We start from the raw sequence: 21046 nt of genomic DNA, 5'->3' as shown, positions 1-21046 counted from the left end.
GCACTTCCTACCTGCACGTTCAGGAAGCTCACGCATCAGATTGGGATGCGTAGGCTGAAGGACCTCCACTGAGGTTCACATCAGGGGGAGTAGTACGTGTTGTACTCTTTTTCCTTCATCATGGTTTTGTCCCACTGGGTTTTCCTGATAAGGTTTTAATGAGGCAACATTAAGCGTATTACAATCTGTATGGTTATGGCATCCAAGGGGGAGTGTTATAAATCAATTGGTGGATGTCCATAACCGGCCCGGTCCATAACCGGTCCATACACTTAGAGAAAGAGACGGTCCAACCCTAGAGAGAGAGAGGCGGCCGCGAGACTTGGAGAGCAGAGAGAGGCGGCTACAACTTGTCTATTCTTAATTTGTTTATGTTTATGATTTGTAATCTTTCATATTATTGTATTTTCATTTATCTCTCTTGTAACTTCTATATAAAAGAAACACTTATTCGTTAATAATATATAGAAACTTACGGTTTAAATCTAAGTTTATAGCAAAAACTGACTTTAAACGAGAATTGTTAAAGGAATTCACGAGCAAGTTAGTAATTTCAACCAAACGTCTAAAAAGGCAGCGATTAAACTATAACGATATTGACTTTAAGAGAAATATGACAAGGACAATTTGATAGGTCTTTTTATCAAAGTCAATGAAGTATATATATGGGTTTTTTAATATAAATATATTGAAGAATTTAACTATGTCATTTGACTTCTAATCACGAGACATACAGTTATATATATATTTTTGAGAAATTGCACCCAATAAAACAAAGTGATTCATTATTGTTTTTTGTTTTCCTTACTTTATCGTTTAATCGAGTTTGCAGAGGAATCACCTAAACCTATATTGAGATCCCAATGAATGAAGTATAAAATCCACGATGCTTTCTAAGAAAAACCACGATACTAATCATTAGTTTAAAACCTGTTAGCTCAAATATTATAGATCTCCTTATGTCACAAAATTGATGATATTTCTAGCGAAGCTAATATAAGATAATATGGTTTTGAGTTTGAAAGGATTACAAACTTCAATCCAAAACTTTCTAATAATGCAAAAGGATTATTCTTTTAAAAACTAATATTTCATCTCGATCTATAGAAAATAGACTCACACAACTTGGTCATGACACATTCTTATCAACTTCGAATCTTTTTTGTAGTTTATTTTCCAGAACGCCTACACGTGTACTATAAAATAGCAATTTCAGACCAGACAAACTAACGAACTATTAAAAACAAATAAACCGACTAGATCACATGCATGAGAAGACATGAATTACAGCCAATGCTTCACGAATTGTGGCTAATGTTCCACATTTAAAAAAACGTTCATGCGGTTAGTGCAAGCATATGGACCGGATTTGGTGGAGAAGAGTATTAGATTATATACAAACCGTGGCATCAATTTCAAATTCGGTAGGTCGATTCATTTTACACGGATATTTAATGTTACATAGATATGTATTTACTAGCATATGATCTTCTAGATGAATAATTGAGCTGACATTTACGACATTCAAGAAGAATAAACACACATAAATAGCGGAACTAATTTTTAACTATATTCTTTTCAATTTTTTTAAACTATATTATTACATGGAGAGGCGTACATGTTTGAATTTTGAATTTTAATAAAATGCATAAAATGCAAATGAAGAAGCAACAAAATGGTCGAGACAATCAATCATGTGCCGCAAGCTCACGGCTTGGTATGAGACAAAACAGTTTTGTCAATTTGTTAGTTGGTCCATATATTCTCATTTTTGTATTAAAATATCCTTAATTAAAATATCAATACATGTTCTAAAGACTCCAATCATGTATATTTTTTAGAAAGGCGAAATATGTATTGTAGGTTTTGTTTTAAATTTTCCAAGCAAAATGAGTTTAATTATTCCCATTATTGTACACGGAGGTAATCATATTACAAGTCCGTTTTCCAATAGACCATCAATTGAAAACCTACCGTTTTCCTAATATACATGCATAACTTTAAGTAACTTTTGCTTAATTTGATGGATGATTTAAAAGATGTTAACCCACATTTTAGTGCTATTTTGTATATGGTAGGCCTGTGCGTTTTTAACTCAACCCGAAGTACCGACCTTAATCTGAACCGAAAAAACCGAATCCGAATCCGAACTGTTTTACAAAAATATCCGAATGGGACTTATGAGTTTACTACTTTGGAATTTGGTTATAACCCGAACCGAACCGAAATCCGAATTAGGATCCGAAGATATCCGAAATTAGTTAAATATGTTAATGTTTTTATATATATTAAGGTGATTTAGATATTTTAGAGTATTCAAAATATTTTTGTAGTTTGTTTTATTTGTTATTTTAATACTTTTTAGTTAATTTCGATAGTTTAACTAATTTTTATTTAGATTTGTAGATAATGTATATATTTTGAACTTTTTTTGTCAATTTTTGAGGTTTTTAAAAATATATTTTTGTACGATTTTAAACATTGGTTAAATCCGATCCGAACCGAACCCGGAAGGAACCGAACCGGACCCGATCCGATAATTAGTAAAAACCGAATGGTACTTATGAACATAACATCGAAAATCCGAAAATCCGTATCACCCGGACCGAAACCGAACGGACCACCGAACGCCTAGTACCATATATTATATGGTGTGCTGATACTCTTGTTAAGCTTAAAGAGAGACAAAATTACAAACTAGCTAGAAAATTTAGAAACTTTGTTGAGATATACTCACATGCTTATAACAAATTTCTTCTTTGTACGCGTAGCTAAACGTCAGGATGATGAGTCCATTTATGTTTTTTCTACCTCATTGTTTTTTTTAATAATAACAAACCAAAAAGATAACTTAGCAGCACTAACCTAAAAATATAATAATCAATAAAATAACTATGTGAGTTGTGTAGATAAAATATTATGTGTGTAATATGTATTAGACCACACGCAACGCGGGATGTTAGCTATTTTTTAGCGCTAATCCTTAGGAAAATCAGGATAAAATTATATTATTAAATTAGCTTAAGCTAAGAAAGAATCCTTAATTAAGGATTTTTCGGCTTTGGTCCTAAATGAGCTGGCAACATCTGATTCGTGCGGAGAAGTGTTGTGTTTCGTATGGGGAAAGTGAAACTTTCATTTTCGCGTCTCGAGCTGAAAAAAAACCCTCTCCATCTCTAAAGGCGAAAGCAAAGGCGATTCGGCGATCCGCTTCGTTGAAGGTAAATCCGGCCGTTTAACTCATTATTTTTTCTTATGGAGTTGATGCATGTTGATTTCATCAGTTTTTAGGGATTCGGTTGTGGGGTTTGAATAGATTTCGGGTTTAAAATCGAAATGGGGATTTAATTCGAATTAGGGTTTCCGTCTGGGTTTGCTATTCTCTTCTTTTCGACAAGCTTCTTTGTTGTTTCGTCGCGATTAAAGGTTTGAGATTGAGTTGTAAATCGATTTAGGGTTTTCTAAATCGATTTAGGGTTTTCTAATTTGGGACTTTTGATTCGATTATATTTTTTTTGTTCTTGTAGGTTCTAAATGGAGGAAGAACTGCGAGATATGAAAGCACACAAAGCATACTACAACATGCTTCATTTCGTTTCAGATGCCCAACAGGGAATTCCCAAGTTGTGCCCCTGTTGATCTATCACGAAGGAGTTCGTCGACGAAGAGGATACATATGACTACCTCCCTGGGAAAAGATACTTCATCTGCAAAGACTACCAGGTTCGAAATGTTCTGTCTCTTTATACTCCATATTGATTTGCTGTTTGATAAATCATTTTATGTTTTGGCAGAATGACGGGCTGCATTTCAGGCAACCATGGGTTATGGGTGTGCAACAAGAGATTGAGAGGCTCAAACAATGGTTTCACGAGCAGGAGAAGCTTCTGCGAGAGTGCGAGGCGCTTAAGGTTAGTTTATAACTTAATGTTGATTGCTGTTTGTACAATCTTTCTAACATATTGTTTGTTTTCTCTGATGTCTCTTCAGGCCCAGGTTAAGATGTTGCTTCAGCGTGTGTCTGAACTTGAGAGAGTCCGCTGAGGTTAGTGTTTTGAACTCTTTAAATCTCTAGTTCAAAATTACCAGTTTGAATTCGTACGGATTTAATTTTGTAGTTTGAGAACGAAGTAGGATAGTGTGTGTGTCTCCTTGTAGTTTGAGAACAAAGTAGGTTCGTGTGTGTGTAACTTTGTAGTTTGAAAACAAATTAGGATTGTGCATGTGTCTCCTTGTAGTTTGAAAACAAACTAGGATTGTGACTGGTTAACGTTGTAGTTTGAAACTAAGCTTACTTCGTAGTTTAAATGCACACCAAACCACCATTAAATTGTGCCCTAACTGCTTCTTTTAGACTAAAACATTCATTTAATTGTCGTGAGCTGTTCTGATATGACAATTTTCTACTAGGCTTCAATGCTGTTAATGTAGAATCCTTTATTTAATCCTTTGTGTTTCTATTAGAGAAACACAAACTTCTTCCTAAATGGCAAATAACAATGGTTATGTTAACCTATTAGCGAGCCAGAAGTTCACATGTAGAGCATATTAACAACATGCCTTCACATTTCGGTAATATGCTTGGCCTACGGAATCAGGTTCGAGATAGGCGTACACACGAAGAATTGAAAAATGATTTAATAGAAAATATTTGGAACAAGTTTGGTAATGATGAAGATGTATAATTATTGTATGTTCGTTTTTAATCATTGAATAAATAAAAATTTTAAATTTAAATGTTTTACAAATTTAATATTTTTTAATTCTTAAGGACTTCATATTGGATAACACCATTGGACATACATTTTAAAGTAAAGTCCTTAACTATTCAAAAAGCAAAAAAAATTATATTATATTGCTAAGGACTCCAATGATGGGTAACACCATTGGAGTTGTACCCACCATTGAAGTTGCTCTTATATTTAAAAGTACCTTCTTACCGATTGTGGTTTTTCCTCTAATCAATCAAATCTAGAAAGCAAAAAAAAAACTAGCCATGGATCTACAATCGGAAAAGCACTAATTACCCCGCACCGATATGAATAGTTATACTTATATATCTAATATACCTATATATAGATTTGTTCCACGGTTGTCCCGTACGTCACCAACCATTCGGAGCCTTAACATTAGTTGTCTCGAACATCAATCTTAATGAAGGACCGATCAGCCTCAAAAACATATCCATAAATCGGTTGATTCATCCTCGGTTTGACCTAAGATCGTCATTTAAGTCATGCATAGATTGATGCTTTACGAGATCAGTGTTTAAGGTTTGATCTAAGAATTTAATCTTTGCCATCTTCGGTTGAACCAACGTTAGAAACAGCGGTGGTTGCATGTGATATCATTCATATATGTGGTTGCCTCTTAATGATTTCTTTAAAGATAGTTAATCAATCACCGTTCACTGTTAGAAAATAGTAAAACATAGTGTTCTATGTTATTTGAACTTATAATATCATTACTATTTTGTTTTTGTAAAAAATAAAAATGGTAACCAACGGCCTTGCGCTAGTGGCATTCGAGGGATAACTCAAATACGGTGAACCCGCAATTCGATCTCCGTTAGACCAGATAATTTAACATTGCATTCTTTGGCCCACAGATAAGTCGGTTGATCTCGGTCGCCGGACACCGTGGTTAATTCAAAAAAAAAGGTAGATATTTTTTTTTGTTATATGCCTTATTGTATGTTTTAAATAGTTATATTCTTCAAAAACAATGAGCTAACTGCCTGGCAATGGTAAAAACTGAATAAACCGAGAAAAAGGAAAATAAAAAGTGGATAGAGGCAAATGGGTATTAAATTGAATGTGGGCACTTTCGATATAAATTCACGACTCCCTCTTTTTTAGCCAACGAGTAGCCATCACCATTCACCACCACCACCTCCACCTCCCGCTCTATCTCGATCGTGCCCACCAGCTCAGCTCACTAACTTTGTTTCTCCAATCTCCACTTTTGACAAAACCCCCCCTAATCTCAAGCCTACTTTTTGATACAACAGAAAGAAAAAAAAAAACACACACACACACACAAAGAGGTGGGGCCCTACATTGTAAGAACCCTCTATTCCTTTAGTAGTGGCCATAGTCAAGTCTCTCACACACACCCAAAAAAAGAAAGACATCCCTTTTTTCCCTTCGTCTCCATTGGTACTAGTCAGACATTAACGTGAGCGGCTTAGTGAAACACCCCCACCCATCTCTCTCTCTCTCTCTCTCTATAGAAACCCAGAAAAATTCTTGCTTTCAAACTTCTCCCATTTTCTTCTTCCCATTCATAAGCAGAATCTGATTCTTCTTTTCTCTTAGATAGAACTTTGGAGACACAGAAGAACAAGGATTCAGAATCCCGATCGAAACCCCTATTTTTTTCTTACTCAGGTACAAAGAAAATTAAATGAAAGATTTGTCTTTTTTCCTTTTCTTAAAGCTGTTCTGTGTCTTAATTGCATAACTAATTAGCTTCTGTGTTCCTTTTTACTGGTTCAGTTTATGTTTTTTCTTTTCTTTTTTCACTTCATTCCCAATTGAGCACAACCAGTTCCTTGTTTCATAGTCATGTGCTCTGAATTAGCTTCTAGGTCAAATCTTTAGTAAACTTTCTGCTCTTCATCAACTTGCAAAAATCCTCCAATCCATTAAAGTTTTAGTCTTTTCTTTAATTCAATTAATGGGTTCATCTAAAAATTCAAGCTTTTCTTTAATTGTCAATTTCTTGTAGGGTTTCTTCGTTTATTACCCTTTTTAATTGCCTTTTAGGTAAGAGATTAGGTAACTATTAAAAAACCTTGACTTTTCATCAAAAATTATTAGCTTTGTAGCCTTAGAGAGAGGGTCTTGAATCTGTGGCCTTTTGTTTGGACCCAGTAGATTATTCATTGCACATTTTGGATTCTACATACTTTTAACCATTTTTGTAAAATATCACACAATGTAACATGTCTTGTACTAATCTCAGATTACTCTCTCTTCATGTTTGTCTTTTTCAGATACTTGGAAGTGGTCTTAAAATTTGTATGGTAGGATGGGAAACTGAGTTTTGTTCGGTTTTGATTTCAAGTTAGCTAGCAAAACAATGGGAAGTCTTACACCTGATGCTCTGAAAGATGATCCTGAGCTTGAAGATTCATTAAACATTCATGAGAATCTCCCTGTCTTGTTGACCCAGAAAAGACAACAGCAATGTAGTTTAGTTTCAAACAGCGGGAAGTGGCTACACCTTGTCAAAAACTGTCCCAGAGGCTCGTTCTCTCGAGCCACCAGCTTCTTTGATAACAAGATCCCAAGGCATTTGGTGTCGCTAGACGAGAAGTATCTCCGCAGATGCCTTGAATTGATTAACATCAGCGCCTTTAAGCCGTCAGCTAGTTGCAGCCTCTCTTCGTATCACTTTGACTCAAGTATGATCCCTAAAGAGAACGTTGCTCGTCTTCTCTTTGATCTTCCCTTGGTTGATGATTCAGGGAACGTAGTGATTAGTCCTGTGATCACAGGTTGCAAGAGAGTTACGCATTTGCTTGATAGCCCTGAAAAGGCGGTCTCAGTATCGAGCACAAGCTCAGTGAGCTCCTCTTCTTCTTCTTCTGAGCAGTCTTCTTCATGTTGGTCTCCTTCTTCATCAACGGTTTCTCAAGGAACACTTCAGTTCACTATGAAAGACAACAAGATTCCTCATTTTGTTTTCTCATTGGATGATCAGAAAGAGATCTATGTAGCTACCTTAAGCAATACTAGTAGTGTTGGTTTTGACCGTAGCTCTCTAGACTATTCTTATTTGATCCATTTGCAGAAAGGGCGTGTCGGCTCTGAACTGGTTGGTAAGCTAAAGGTATCAACGTTGTTCTCTGTCTCATCCGCTAATGAAAGAACCGTTGAGAGACAGTTTGTTCTGTTCAGTAACGGTGGGAATCAGCAGTTGCTAGGCCACAGTGAGATCAAGAAACACAGAGGATTGTCTAAGAAAGTGGTTGATGCGTTCAAACGCGGCTCAAGGCAAAGAAGCATCTCAAGATTCAGTAGAACAAGCTCCGTAACTGATTTTAGTTCTTGGGAGCCGTTTCAAGAGCCTGATCAAGTTCTTGAATCCGTGAGTTTGCTAGATAGCGAGCTTCCGCATAATCTTGAAGCCTCAGCTGTTGTTGTGAGAGAGAAGTTTCTCAATGAAGAAGAGAAAGTTGGAGGGTGGGGCATGAAGTTTCTGAAGAAAACCTCCTTGTCTAGAAGAACCAAGCAGGCTTGTGGAGATTCAAAGCAAATGAGCATAGATGTTGTGATTCCTTCAGGGGTTCACGGAGGGCCGAGAAGCAGAAACGGTGGTGGTGGTGGTCCTTCGAGTTTGGTTGAGAGATGGAAGTCTGGAGGAAGCTGTGATTGCTCTGGATGGGACTTAGGTTGTCCTTTAACCGTCTTTAAAGGGCAAGCTAGAAAAGATCAGAGTGAAGGTCAATGCAATCTTTTTGAGCTCTTCACTGAGGTAACTAACATTCAAGAACCATTTAACCATACGTGATGTGGCATTAGATTCAGGTTTGTTTTAATTCTTATTTTCAGGGATCGAAGCAGGGGAGTCCTGGACTGAGGATCATGAGTGTAAGAGAGGGTCTTTACTTTGTCCAGTTTCAAGCAAAGATGTCTGTGTTGCAATCTTTTTCAACGGCTTTGGCGTATGTTCATAGTCAGAGCCAGAGACTTAGGCCATGGTTGTCAGGGAAAGTGTGTAGAGAGAAGCTTAACTTAAGCTAAAAGAGAGAGGATTGCACAGAGTAAAAGATAGGCACAAACTCAGCCTTCGTAATTTCAGCAGGTTCTTGAGTTAAAATATTTTTTTTTTTTTAGTTTATTTGTTTTCTATTTAATATATTTTTTTGATAGAAAAAAATGTTTCTTTACTCGAAATCATATGCAAGTTTGGTGTGTTTTTGTTGGTGTGAATGTAAATTTCTGACTTTCGATTTTGACATTTTATGATGTTCTGGTTTTCTATAGACTTTGTTTTGTCAATTAAGTGATTAACTTCAGTTTTACACAACAACGACATACACAAACGTTTTCTTACACATTTTTTGTTTTGTTTTTCCCCTAACCAAGAACAAAGAGCTTAATAATAGTATAATACTAGTAGGCTCCAAATACAATACTGCATACTTATTCGTACAAAAGATAAAACAAACTCTTAGTCTTGCTTGCGAGAATTAGCCTTCTCTTTATTCTTTTGAGCACAGTACTCAAATAAACTGCCATCAAAACAACCTCTCACAGCTTCTTTGGACACAAACCCTTCCTCATCCTTTGCAAGAATATAGAGTAGTATCCATTCAACTTTGTTCGAAAGCCTGTCATAACCAATACACAAAGCAGACCTATTAAATTTGATTTTAACGGTTATTTAACCAAGAACCAAGAATGTTTTGGTACTAACCATCCAAAAGGATCGATTGCCATTCGGTTTCCCTCGGTTAAGTTCCACATCTCTTTGAATGTTAGCTTATTCGGAGCCGTTAGCGCGTACTTGCTAAATATGTTCTCCAGATTAAATGGGACATACCTATAATAGTGATTTTACAAATTGATCAGTATCACGAAAATTATATCTGAAATGTTTGGGTGTGTTTGAATGAATGTAACCTTCCTTCGGTATCATAGGTGCTTGAATCACTCCCATGCTTGGCTTTGTGTATGTTGTCGATATAGACAGGCAGTAATGGTGATGGCAACCAACTCTATTTACCATATTAAGCATTCACAACATAGTTATATCGATTTCATATAAATAATACTCCCACTGTTCTGAAATGTAAGATGTTTTGGGTAGTACACAATGATTAAGAAAACTATTTTTTACTTAGAAAGTATCATTAAAATTATAAATTAAAAACTACTCAACCAATTACAAAATAGAACTATTAAATTTTATTAGCTATACAGTTTTTGATAAACTTAAAGTTACCTAAAAAAATATCTTATATATATATTGGAACATAAAAATTATTCTAAACATCTTACATTTAAGAACCGAGGGAGTAATAGTTACAACTTAAAACTAAATTTGAAGGGTTAATTAAGGATTGTTTACTATACCGGAAGTGTAACGTAGCTAAACGCTAAGTTGATGATTAAGCTCCAGAAGACAGAGGAGATTGGGTTGAAACCGAGGTCACGGAATCCTACAAAATTCTCCAATAATTGTTGTGATGAAAAAGGGATATGTTACGTTTTTTTTTGCTTAAGAGGATATGTTACGTTGTAACCATAAATATATGATTTCTTAGTTTTATGAAGTTAAAAAGATCAAAAGCTATAATAAAGAGTACTTACCAGCATAAGTCTCCCAAGGGTAGACAATACCGTCGCCGTTTTGGTCGAAGAAAGCAACATGCTGTTGCATAACACTCATGCCTTTGTTGTCATGACCTTCTGTTCCATTTGGATGCTCTGTATCTGGAGCTACTAGTGCTCTTGCCAAATCTGTTTTTTTTTTTTAATTATTTTTGAATAATACTTTTCAGTTAATTTTATATAAGGTTAAGTCTTTAACTTATATAGTGACTACTTATTGATTTTTTACCATCTAAACATACATTTTGGACAAGCATATACTTACATGGCTTTGGTAGTTTTTCCTCCAAGTCGCTACGTACTTTTCGCTCACTAGTCACCGGAGCTAACGGCGCCGTCGTGGCAAAAGCTTCTGACCCATCTCCCATTCTCCTTCTTACTTTCTTTCTCTCTCTCTTCGGTAAGTGTTAATAATTGAAGATGTTCTCAGTTTCCTCTTCTGTAAAAGATGAACACTGTTGTGTTATTTGGTTTTTCGTGGGCCTTTAATAGTAGTAAAACGATATAAAGAATCGTGATGTGAAAAAGAGGCACGTGTCTCAATTATGTGGTATGACGAGTTAGGAGAAATCAAAAGGACAAAGCAAACATGACCACATCTAATATGGTCCAGGCACGTGGTGACTTCCGGTTCGTTGAAATGAATCACATTTTTTTATCACGGGAGGGTCGGCGAAAAAAAACATCGTCCTGACTCCTGATTTATGAATTTTCATATTAGAAGAAAATATAATACTACTAAAAAAGATAGAAAATGCGAGAAAATATAATATTACTGTAATAAAAAGAATTGATATTTTATTGTATCGCAGAAATTTAAATAAGGGCGAAATTTTATATCCGTAGAATTTTTAACACTGATAGAAAGAGTTTATTAGAGAGAGAAGAGAAGGTTGAGGTGTGTTTTATAAACGATCTAATCGATCGTTTATATAAAAGTTAAAAAGTAGGATTTACTGTGCAAATAGTGCAGCGGGCCCCACATCTTTTATATTTTCAACATAATCGGCTCCTCCTTTTATTGACTTTCGTAACACTCCCCCTTGGGGGCCGGTGTCACTATCCGCTCTCGCTTAACGTCTTTGTTGTCTCGTTAAAAACCTTTCCAGGAAAACCCAATGGGAAAAACCATAGTAAGGTAAAAAGAGTACAACTACGTAAGCTCCCCCTCGAATGAACAGTCATAGATCTTTCTGATGGCGCATCCCAATGTTATGGATGTGTTTTCTGAATACCGAGGTAGGGAGTGATTTTGTGAAGAGGTCGGCTGCATTGTCGCATGATCGAACATATCTTACTTCAATCTCTTTATTCTTCTCGAGCTCTTGAGTGTATGAGAAGAACTTCGGAGGTATATGTTTGGTTCTATCGCTTTTGATATATCCTTCATTCGTTTGAGCAACACATGCCGCGTTATCTTCATATAGAATAGTTGGCTCCGTATTTTCGTCAATCCCACTGCTTGAACAGATGTGTCGGCTTATTGATCTTAGCCATACACATTCTCTACTTGCTTCATGGAGTGCAATGATCTCAGCGTGATTTGAAGAAGTAGCAACAAGTGTCTGCTTCTGAGAACGCCAAGATATGGCGGTGCCTCCAATTGTAAAAACATATCCTGTCTGGGATCGAGCTTTGTGTGGATCTGACAAATAACCTGCATCTGCAAAACCAATCATTTGACCTTTTGAACTTTTAGGATAAAACAAGCCTAAATCAGTTGTTCCTTGAAGGTAACGAAAGACATGTTTAATTCCATTCCAATGTCTTCGCGTAGGAGACGAACTGAATCTCGCTAAAAGATTAACGGCAAAAGATATGTCAGGTCGAGTACAATTTGCAAGATACATAAGAGCTCCAATTGCACTTAAATATGGAGTTTCAGGACCAAGTATTTCTTCATTTTCCTCAGATGGTCGAAACGGATCATTTTCAACATTAAGTGATCTAACGACCATCGGGGTGCTAAGAGGAGTTGCTTTATCCATGTTAAAGCGTTTCAATACTCGTTTGGTATATGTAGACTGGTGTACAAATATACCCTTTCGAGAATGCTCAATTTGTAATCCTAGACAATATTTTGTCTGCCCGAGATCTTTCATCTCAAATTCTCCTTTCAGATAGTTTGATGCCTTTTGGATTTCGTTTTGAGTTCCAATAATATTAAGATCATCAACGTACACCGCGATTATCACAAATCCGGATGTTGTTTTCTTTATGAAAACACAAGGGCATATAGGATCATTCGTGTATCCTTCTTTTGTTAAGTGTTCGCTGAGACGATTATACCACATTCGTCCAGATTGTTTTAACCCATATAATGATCTTTGCAATTTTATTGCACATAACTCTTTAGGTTTGGAACTTAACGTTTCTGGCATTTTAAATCCATCTGGGATTCTCATATAGATATCAGTATCTAATGATCCATATAAATATGCCGTAACGACATCCATGAGACGCATTTCTAAATTTTCATTGGCCGCTAGGCTCATCAGGAATCTAAATGTGATTGCGTCCATGACAGGAGAATAAGTTTCCTCATAATCAATTCCTGGCCTTTGAGAGAAACCTTGGGCTACGAGACGAGCTTTGTATCTTGTAATCTCGTTTTTCTCATTTCTTTTTCGGACAAACACCCATTTGTACCCAACAGGTTTTACATCTTTGGGTGTGAGCACAATAGGTCCGAATACATTTCGTTTGTTAAGCGAATCTAATTCGACTTGAATTGCATCTTTCCATTTTATCCAGTCATGTCTCTTTTGACATTCATATACAGACTTTGGTTCTGGATCTTCGTTTTCTTCATTTATTTCCTTTGCTAAAAGGTATGAGAAAACGTCATCAATATCATCCATCTCATTTCGTTTCCATATCTTTCCATTATGGATGTAATTGATAGAAATCTCATGATTTCCTTCAGATTCAAGATGCTTTATATTGTCGTTAGATTCACAATTTTCTTCGTCCAAAATATTTTCTGTTATTTTGGGAGTATCATGCTTTTCACATTCCTTACGTTTTCTAGGAAGTTTATCCTTTGAACCAATAGGTCTACCGCGCTTTAAACGTGTTCCTGATTCACGTGTATCAACTGCCGTTCCACCATTTTGTGGTATTTCAATACGAGCAGGAGTATTTGCAGCGGGTATATGTGATTTAGTTACCATTTTGGTATCAGCAAATGCATCAGGTAGCTGATTTGCTATATTTTGTAAATGCATGATACGTCGAACTTCTAGTTCTGACTGTTTCGTAGGAGGATCAAGGTGTAATAACGATGGTACACTCCATTTGATCTCTTTTCCTACTTGTTTATTGTCTCCCCCTAGAGTTGGGAATTCTTTCTCATTGAAATGACAATCGGCAAATCGTGCCGTAAACACATCACCAGTTTGTGGTTCTAGGTATCTTATTATTGATGGAGAATCATAGCCAATATATATTCCCAACCGTCTTTGCGGTCCCATCTTTGTACGTTGCGGTGGTGCTATTGGAATATAAACCGCACAACCAAAGATTTTTAGATGAGAGATATTTGGTTCTTTTCCAAATGCTAACTGTAATGGGGAATATCTATGGTATGCACTTGGTCTTATCCGAATTAGTGCTTCTGCATGCAAAATAGCATGTCCCCATACAGATGTTGGGAGTTTTGATCTCATGATCAATGGCCTTGCAATTAGTTGCAGCCGTTTAATTAATGATTCTGCCAAACCATTTTGTGTATGAACATGAGCAACAGATGTTCTACTTCAATCCCTGATACCATACAATAATCATTAAAAGCTTGGGATGTGAATTCACCAGCGTTATCTAATCTAACTCTTTTAATTGGATAATCTGAGAACTGTGCTCTTAATTTGATTATCTGAGTTAGAAATCTCGCAAATGCCATATTTCGAGATGATAACAAACAAACATGTGACCATCTACTCGATGCATCGATTAATACCATAAAGTAGTAGAATGGTCCACACGGTGGATGTATTGGTCCACAAATATCACCTTGGATTCTTTCCAAAAACTTTGGTGATTCTTTGTCAATTTTGGTTGGTGATGGTCTTATGATTAATTTCCCAAGAGCACACGCATCACATGTCATTTTATTACTTTGGTATATATCTTGGGTTTTTATTGAATGACCATGTGAGCTTTCAATGATTTTTCGCATCATTGTAGTGCCTGGATGACCAAGGCGATCATGCCATAATGTAACATCTTCTGGATTTCTTTTGATCACAAGATGTGATTCTATAGCATCAATATAAGTGTGATGCAATCCAGAAGGAAGTTCTGGAAATTTTTCCAGTACAAGGCCTTTGCCTGATTTTTCAGAAGTTATATACAAATACTTCTTTCCATTCTCAGTTGCAGACTGAGTGTTATACCCTTGACGGTATATATCTTTGAAACTCAACAAATTTCTCTTAGAATTTGGAGAATATAAGGCATTATCTATGGAAAACTTTGTTCCATTAGGCAACATAAAGTTCGCCTTGCCAATTCCTTCGATCAGGTCTGTAGGACCTGATATTGTGTTTATAGTCATTTTTACTGACTTTAAAGTAGAGAAATATCTCTTATCCTTCAGTATAGTGTGCGTTGTGCCACTATCTGGTATGCAAACTTCTCTACCAATTTGTTTAGTTGTTGTTCCATTTGCTTTCTTATCCATTTCTGTAACACACAGTTAATATTAATAAAGAAAATAAACTTTCATAAGTAAACATATTATGCATCAATAACAAGTACACAATAATTATACATTAGATATTTTGAAATACAACATTATTTTGAAAGTGAAATACATAATATTTTATGGCATCACTAGGCATTATTAAGCTTGATCAGTACAAGCACTTCAATTATTTTGATGAGTGGCCTCGTCGAAATCTCCCATAAAGTCAGAGGATTCGAGGTATGTCGATGTTGTACCCACAAGGTGTTCATTGAGATTTACTTCCTTTGCCTTGCCTTTAATAGATTCTTGGTACAATTGGCATAGATGCCGAGGAGTTCGACATACTTGAGACCAGTGTCCCTTCGATCCACATCTGTAACAGACGTTCTCATTTTTATGAGTAGGGTTTTCTTGGGTTTCTTTCCCTTTTACCCGATCAGATCGATTCCATGTGTTGGATCCCCTTCCTCTTGGGTTGTTACTCCTTTCATGGTTGCGGTTAAATCGATAACCACGACCACGACCAAAACCACGATTGTGACCACGGCCACGACCACGCCCACGATAGGAATAATTTCCTTTTTCCGGATTTTTTATATCCGTTGCATTTACCTCAGGAAATGCTTTGGTTCCCGTGGGTCGGGCATTGTGGTTTTTAATGAGGAGTTCATTATTTCTCTCCGCTATTATAAGCGCCACAGCGAGTTCAGAGAACCTCGTATACCCACAATTTCTATATTGTTCTTGTAGAACATAATGATTTTTGTGGAACGTTTGGTAAGTTTTCTCGAGCATTTCTGCTTCCGAGACAGGCTTACCGCAATAATCTAATTGCGCCGCTATTCTCAATATAGCGGAATTGTACGTTTCCACTTTTTCAAAATCTTGAAATCGTAGATTTTTCCACTCATCGAGTGCATGGGGGAGAGTAATTTTCTTTTGGTTATCAAACCTCTCCTTCAGAGCTTTCCAAAGATCTAAGGGATCTTTGGTTCTCGCATAATCATGCGTAAGATTTTCATCTAGATGCCTTCTCAGAAATATCACGGCCTTAGCCTTTTCATGAGAGGTTGATATATTGCCGTCTTTTATTGTTCCGAGTATTTCCTCGGAATCTAGATGAAGCTCCATGTTTGTAACCCATGCCGTGTAGTTTGTCCCAGTTACTTCCAATGCCGGAAACTGAAGTTTCTCGATTTTTGCCATTTGTATTTCTAAAGCACATAAATAAAAATTATTAGAATATTATTAATATTAAAAGGAACCGTTTACATTAATCATGCAAGCAATTACAAGGAGAAGCGATGTAAAGAAAATTAAACCGATATTCATCTTAAATTCACTTGGAGTAAATTCTCCAACGAATAAACCATAAATAGAAACACAAATAAAAATGGCACATAAAAACAAAAGTGCGCGAATCATCTTTCTTGAAATGAAAATCGGAGGAGAGCGATTTGAAATTTTTGAGAGAAGATGAAATGTTTTGGATGATGAAATGGAGTGAAAATGAGTTGTATTTATAGATGAAAATTACTGTTCATGACCGTTGGAGAAATGGGAAATTTTTGAAAAAAATTATTTGTGACCGTTGGGGTTAAATCGAGTGCACTAAAAATCAGTCTGAAAATATCGTATTAAACAGTCAATCAAATCTATAAAATTTCATAAAAGTAAAAATTATGGCAATGAAATATTTATGTTATGACAACAAATCATGCGACGGCTCAGCCGATCAATGCAGAGTAATAAATAAATTATACGGCGGCTCGGCCGACCAATTAATAATAAACAGAATATAAGGCGGCTCGGCCGACCAATAAATAATAAACAGAATATAAGGCGGCTCGGCCGACCAATAAATAATAAACAGAATATAAGGCGGCTCGGCCGACCAATAAATAAATTAAATTACTAGTAAATAATATAGGCGGTATTCCGGCCATTATAACATGATATAAATAATAGTAGAGGCGGTATACCGACCATTATAACAGGGTATAAATGATACAAATAAATTTTACCGAACCGCAGAGTGATCGTGCTGATAACGTGTTATAAAAAGAACTGGTATTTTATTGTATCGCAGGAATTTAAATAAGGGCGAAATTTTATACCCGTAGAATTTTTAACACTGATAGAAAGAGTTTATTAGAGAGAGAAGAGAAGGTTGAGGTGTGTTTTATAAACGATCTAATCGATCGTTTATATAGAAGTTAAAAAGTAGGATTTACTGTGCAAATAGTGCAGCGGGCCCCACATCTTTTATATTTTCAACATAATCGGCTCCTCCTTTTATTGACTTTCGTAACAATTACTACATTTTTTCATTTTTAAATTACTTCATTCTGTATTGAAATGTAAAATGTTTAAAGCTTTAAATATCTTTTACAAACATATTGTCCCTTCTTGTTACCTGTCACAATCTATATGACTACTTGCAGCTGTATAATAATGGAAAGGTAAAATATTATAGAGTTATTAACACTGGACGGCGGTTTCCATCTTTTAATTACACAATAGGGCAGTTGTGACTACTGAGGCAGTTTATGTCTGAAAAGTCTCAACTTGCCCCTGATAAAGTGTAACCGATGGGGTAGTTTGGTAAATGTGTTTTTTTTTTCTTTCTGGTTACGTTTTTAAAATTTAAAATTCGGAGTGGACCCCTGCAATAGTTTTAGAGATCGTGTTAATTAACCGGATGTAAAAAATTATATTTCTTACTTTTTGTTGCTTTTATCGAGGTGAAAAAGATAAATCTGAGAGGCGACGAAGGCACGATTTCGAAAGAAGATGGCGAAGGCAGCAGTTTCTTAATAGTGAAGGCTCAGAGAAGAAGATTGTGCGGAGAAGATGTCGCTAAGACGGAGCCGGCGTGGGAAGGAGAAGACCGATGGTTAGTTCCCTTTTTTTAGTGATATGTCCTTTTGCATATTTGGTCTCTAACTGTGATACAGCCTCAGAATCGCAGCTTAGCTAATCTCACAAGAAATCAAAACTGATAGCCTAAATGGAATGAAGATCGCCACTCAAAGATGTGAAAGGCTTTGAGATAAGATCATGAACCAGAATCTAAATGAATCACACACAAAGATAAAGGTTCCACACTTGCATCTTAAGAAAGAATCTCACATAACTTAGAAATAACAAGAACAAGCATAAAAGCTCTCAAGAGAAAATCTCACTTTCTATTCAATACTCAAGTCCCTTTTACAATGAAATGAGAGGAGCTTTATATATAGCTCTTGGACAAGATCAAAGACATAAATCAAAGGCGGATTTTTAGGACAAATCGTAATTAAGAGAGAATCAAATGGCTGGTACAAAGGGCTGATCTCAAGGGATTGAAATCTGCTTATTAAGGAGATGTTGACCACGCCTTTAATACATTTGATCCACATCTTTATTAGTTGATAAGGAGGCTTAAGTGGTGGCCTTTGTTTGGGGACATCCAGCTGAATAAAATGAACCATGAGTTTGATGTCGTCTAGGTTCATCCGAGTCCAAACATGGAAAGTCTTGTCTACTTTGTGAGCAGTGGATTTGATGCCCGCATCATACCCTCCTCCTTGAAAAAGTTTTGTCCTCAAAACTTGCTCATGTGATATAAGGATGTACCTCGAATTTTGCTGGACCTCTTCTGATGGATCAAGCGGGTCAGGCTCTTTGTTTTCATGCTCCATTTGGGCCGCCTGTTGGGCCAACCCGTCCAAACCATCGCATGTGTACCTTTGTAGGTGAAAACGAATCTCATCTCTTAGCCCATAAACAAACTGGTCCATGACATTCTCATTGCTTACTCCTGGATTGAGCCGAATGCGAAGATGGTTGAATTGCTTGTGATACTCCATGACCGTTTTATCTTCTTGGAAAAGTGTACGAAACTGCCTCCGGATTTCTTGATATTGATCACGTGGGATGTATTGCTTCCTCATCAGATTTTTCATCTCATCCCAAGTTGATTCTCGAAAATACCGGCGATGATTTTCTTTTGCAGTAGATTGGCTCCACCAGTATTGAGCTTGGTTGATGAGTTGATCAGCGGCAATGTATACCTTCTCAAAATCTGGACAGCCGCAAGAATTGAAGAACTCGTTCATCTTGTGCTCCCATTCAAAGTACTCACCAGGGCCTGATCTTCCTGCAAAATAATAATCTTCTTGCTTCAAAAGACTCCAAGGATGGTTCGCCATGTTGCTGTTGATGGACTGGTTTTCCATATCTCTTTATATATTTTTTTACTGAAACTTAGAAAAAAAAAACAAAACAGAAAAAAAGAAAGAGGAAAACATTTTTTTTTTGTTTGGGTTTTCGTTGGAGAATAGAATGAAAAACAAAACAAAGACAAAAGGATAGATGATAGGAGCTTTTAGCTCTGATACCAAATGATACAGCCTCAGAATCGCAGCTTAGCTAATCTCACAAGAAATCAAAACTGATAGCCTAAATGGAATGAAGATCGCCACTCAAAGATGTGAAAGGCTTTGAGATAAGATCATGAACCAGAATCTAAATGAATCACACACAAAGATAAAGGTTCCACACTTGCATCCTAAGAAAGAATCTCACATAACTTAGAAATAACAAGAACAAGCATAAAAGCTCTCAAGATAAAATCTCACTTTCTATTCAATACTCAAGTCCCTTTTACAATGAAATGAGAGGAGCTTTATATATAGCTCTTGGACAAGATCAAAGACATAAATGAAAGGCGGATTTTTAGGACAAATCGTAATTAAGAGAGAATCAAATGGCTGGTACAAAGGGCTGATCTCAAGGGATTGAAATCTGCTTATTAAGGAGATGTTGACCACGCCTTTAATACATTTGATCCACATCTTTATTAGCCGATAAGGAGGCTTAAGTGGTGGCCTTTGTTTGGGGACATCCAGGTGAATAAAATGAACCATGAGTTTGATGTCGTCTAGGTTCATCCGAGTCCAAACATGGAAAGTCTTGTCTACTTTGTGAGCAGTGGATTTGATGCCCGCATCAAACTGTTGGTATCATGACAGAGGTGGTGGAGATTGAGGATGTGTGCGAAAGACCACCGAAGAGGCTATTTGCTATCGACCGGTTCCCGTGAGAGAGGGTCAATGTGTACTCAGCCATAGATCGTCTATTGTAGGTTACATATGTGCTTGACGAAACCCAAATCGGAGATGCGCTGAACGGCACACCGGAGATGGCGAAGCTGATGGGTTCATGATTTGAAAATCTCTTCAAAATTCCTGTTTCAGACTGAATGTGGCGGACGTACAAAAGGCAAAACACGATTTTGAAGTAAGCTTACTTCTCATGTGTGGCCGTGTACATAGGATGTTAAGCGTATAAGTGTACAAAAACAATAGCGTACATGTGTATGTAGCAAAAGTTGTTTACACAGATACTCCGACGGTGGTGTACGCATGTGTGCAAGTACTTGTATGTGATACTGTTTTTTTTTTGTTTTCTTACAGCTGCCTGTCAAACCAATGATGGAGATTTGTGGGAGCAACGAGGAAAGGTGAGGTGTTTGGAATGAAGAAAATTTTGATAAAAAGGTCTATTACATGCTTAATTTGTTGAAGGAATGACATTACAATGATGGAGATTACGAAGGCTACTAGGGTGGGGATGATGCAGTGGACCCACTATTTGTGTATAACGAGAAATCAAAGACCAACAAAAGTAAACACAAGGGTGGTGGTGGTGGAGAACCAGTTGTAAAACAGTAGAGGATGAATGGAAAAGGGTTTGGATGTCCCTCTGTATTAACACTGATGGTGTATATGGAGTGACCTTTAGTATGTTTTCATAAGGCATGTAGACCTATTTTGGTGTGGAGTTATGTATGAGTATTATGTATTAAGACATGTTGACCTATTTATGGTATTGTTTTTCAGAAGACATGCACCTATTTGTGGTTTTCATAAGGGTATTATGTTTTATTTGGTTGATGTTATACGTTCCAGATTTGCAGCGTACACAAAATATGTGTACATTGTAAATATGTACATGTGTACATTACTTGTGT

At 36.5% G+C, this 21046-nt stretch overlaps 2 protein-coding genes across 2 annotated transcripts; one reads left to right on the top strand and one right to left on the bottom strand.

Moving 5' to 3' along the window:
• Positions 1-5893: 5893 nt before the first annotated feature.
• BNAC04G11120D lies at positions 5894-9031 on the top strand. The gene is made up of 3 exons (XM_013893016.3): positions 5894-6389; positions 6998-8481; positions 8559-9031. The coding sequence occupies exons 2-3, from the start codon at positions 7084-7086 to the stop codon at positions 8748-8750; spliced, it is 1590 nt and encodes a 529-aa protein (XP_013748470.1). The 5' UTR covers positions 5894-6389; positions 6998-7083; the 3' UTR covers positions 8751-9031.
• Positions 9032-9044: 13 nt separating this feature from the next.
• LOC106451152 (probable peroxygenase 3) lies at positions 9045-10863 on the bottom strand. Its single transcript, XM_013893018.3, has 6 exons — positions 10609-10863; positions 10323-10472; positions 10086-10171; positions 9633-9727; positions 9427-9552; positions 9045-9340 (listed from the first exon to the last, which is right to left on the bottom strand). Exons 1-6 carry the CDS (start codon positions 10709-10711, stop codon positions 9181-9183), a joined length of 720 nt encoding a protein of 239 aa, XP_013748472.1. The 5' UTR covers positions 10712-10863; the 3' UTR covers positions 9045-9180.
• Between the last annotated feature and the right edge of the window lie 10183 nt (positions 10864-21046).

The sequence above is a fragment of the Brassica napus genome, chromosome C4, assembly GCF_020379485.1.
Source record: "Brassica napus cultivar Da-Ae chromosome C4, Da-Ae, whole genome shotgun sequence".
NCBI lineage: Eukaryota > Viridiplantae > Streptophyta > Magnoliopsida > Brassicales > Brassicaceae > Brassica > Brassica napus.
The sequence above is the reverse complement of the archived record's forward strand: the minus strand, read 5'-3'. Positions and strand labels throughout refer to the sequence as shown.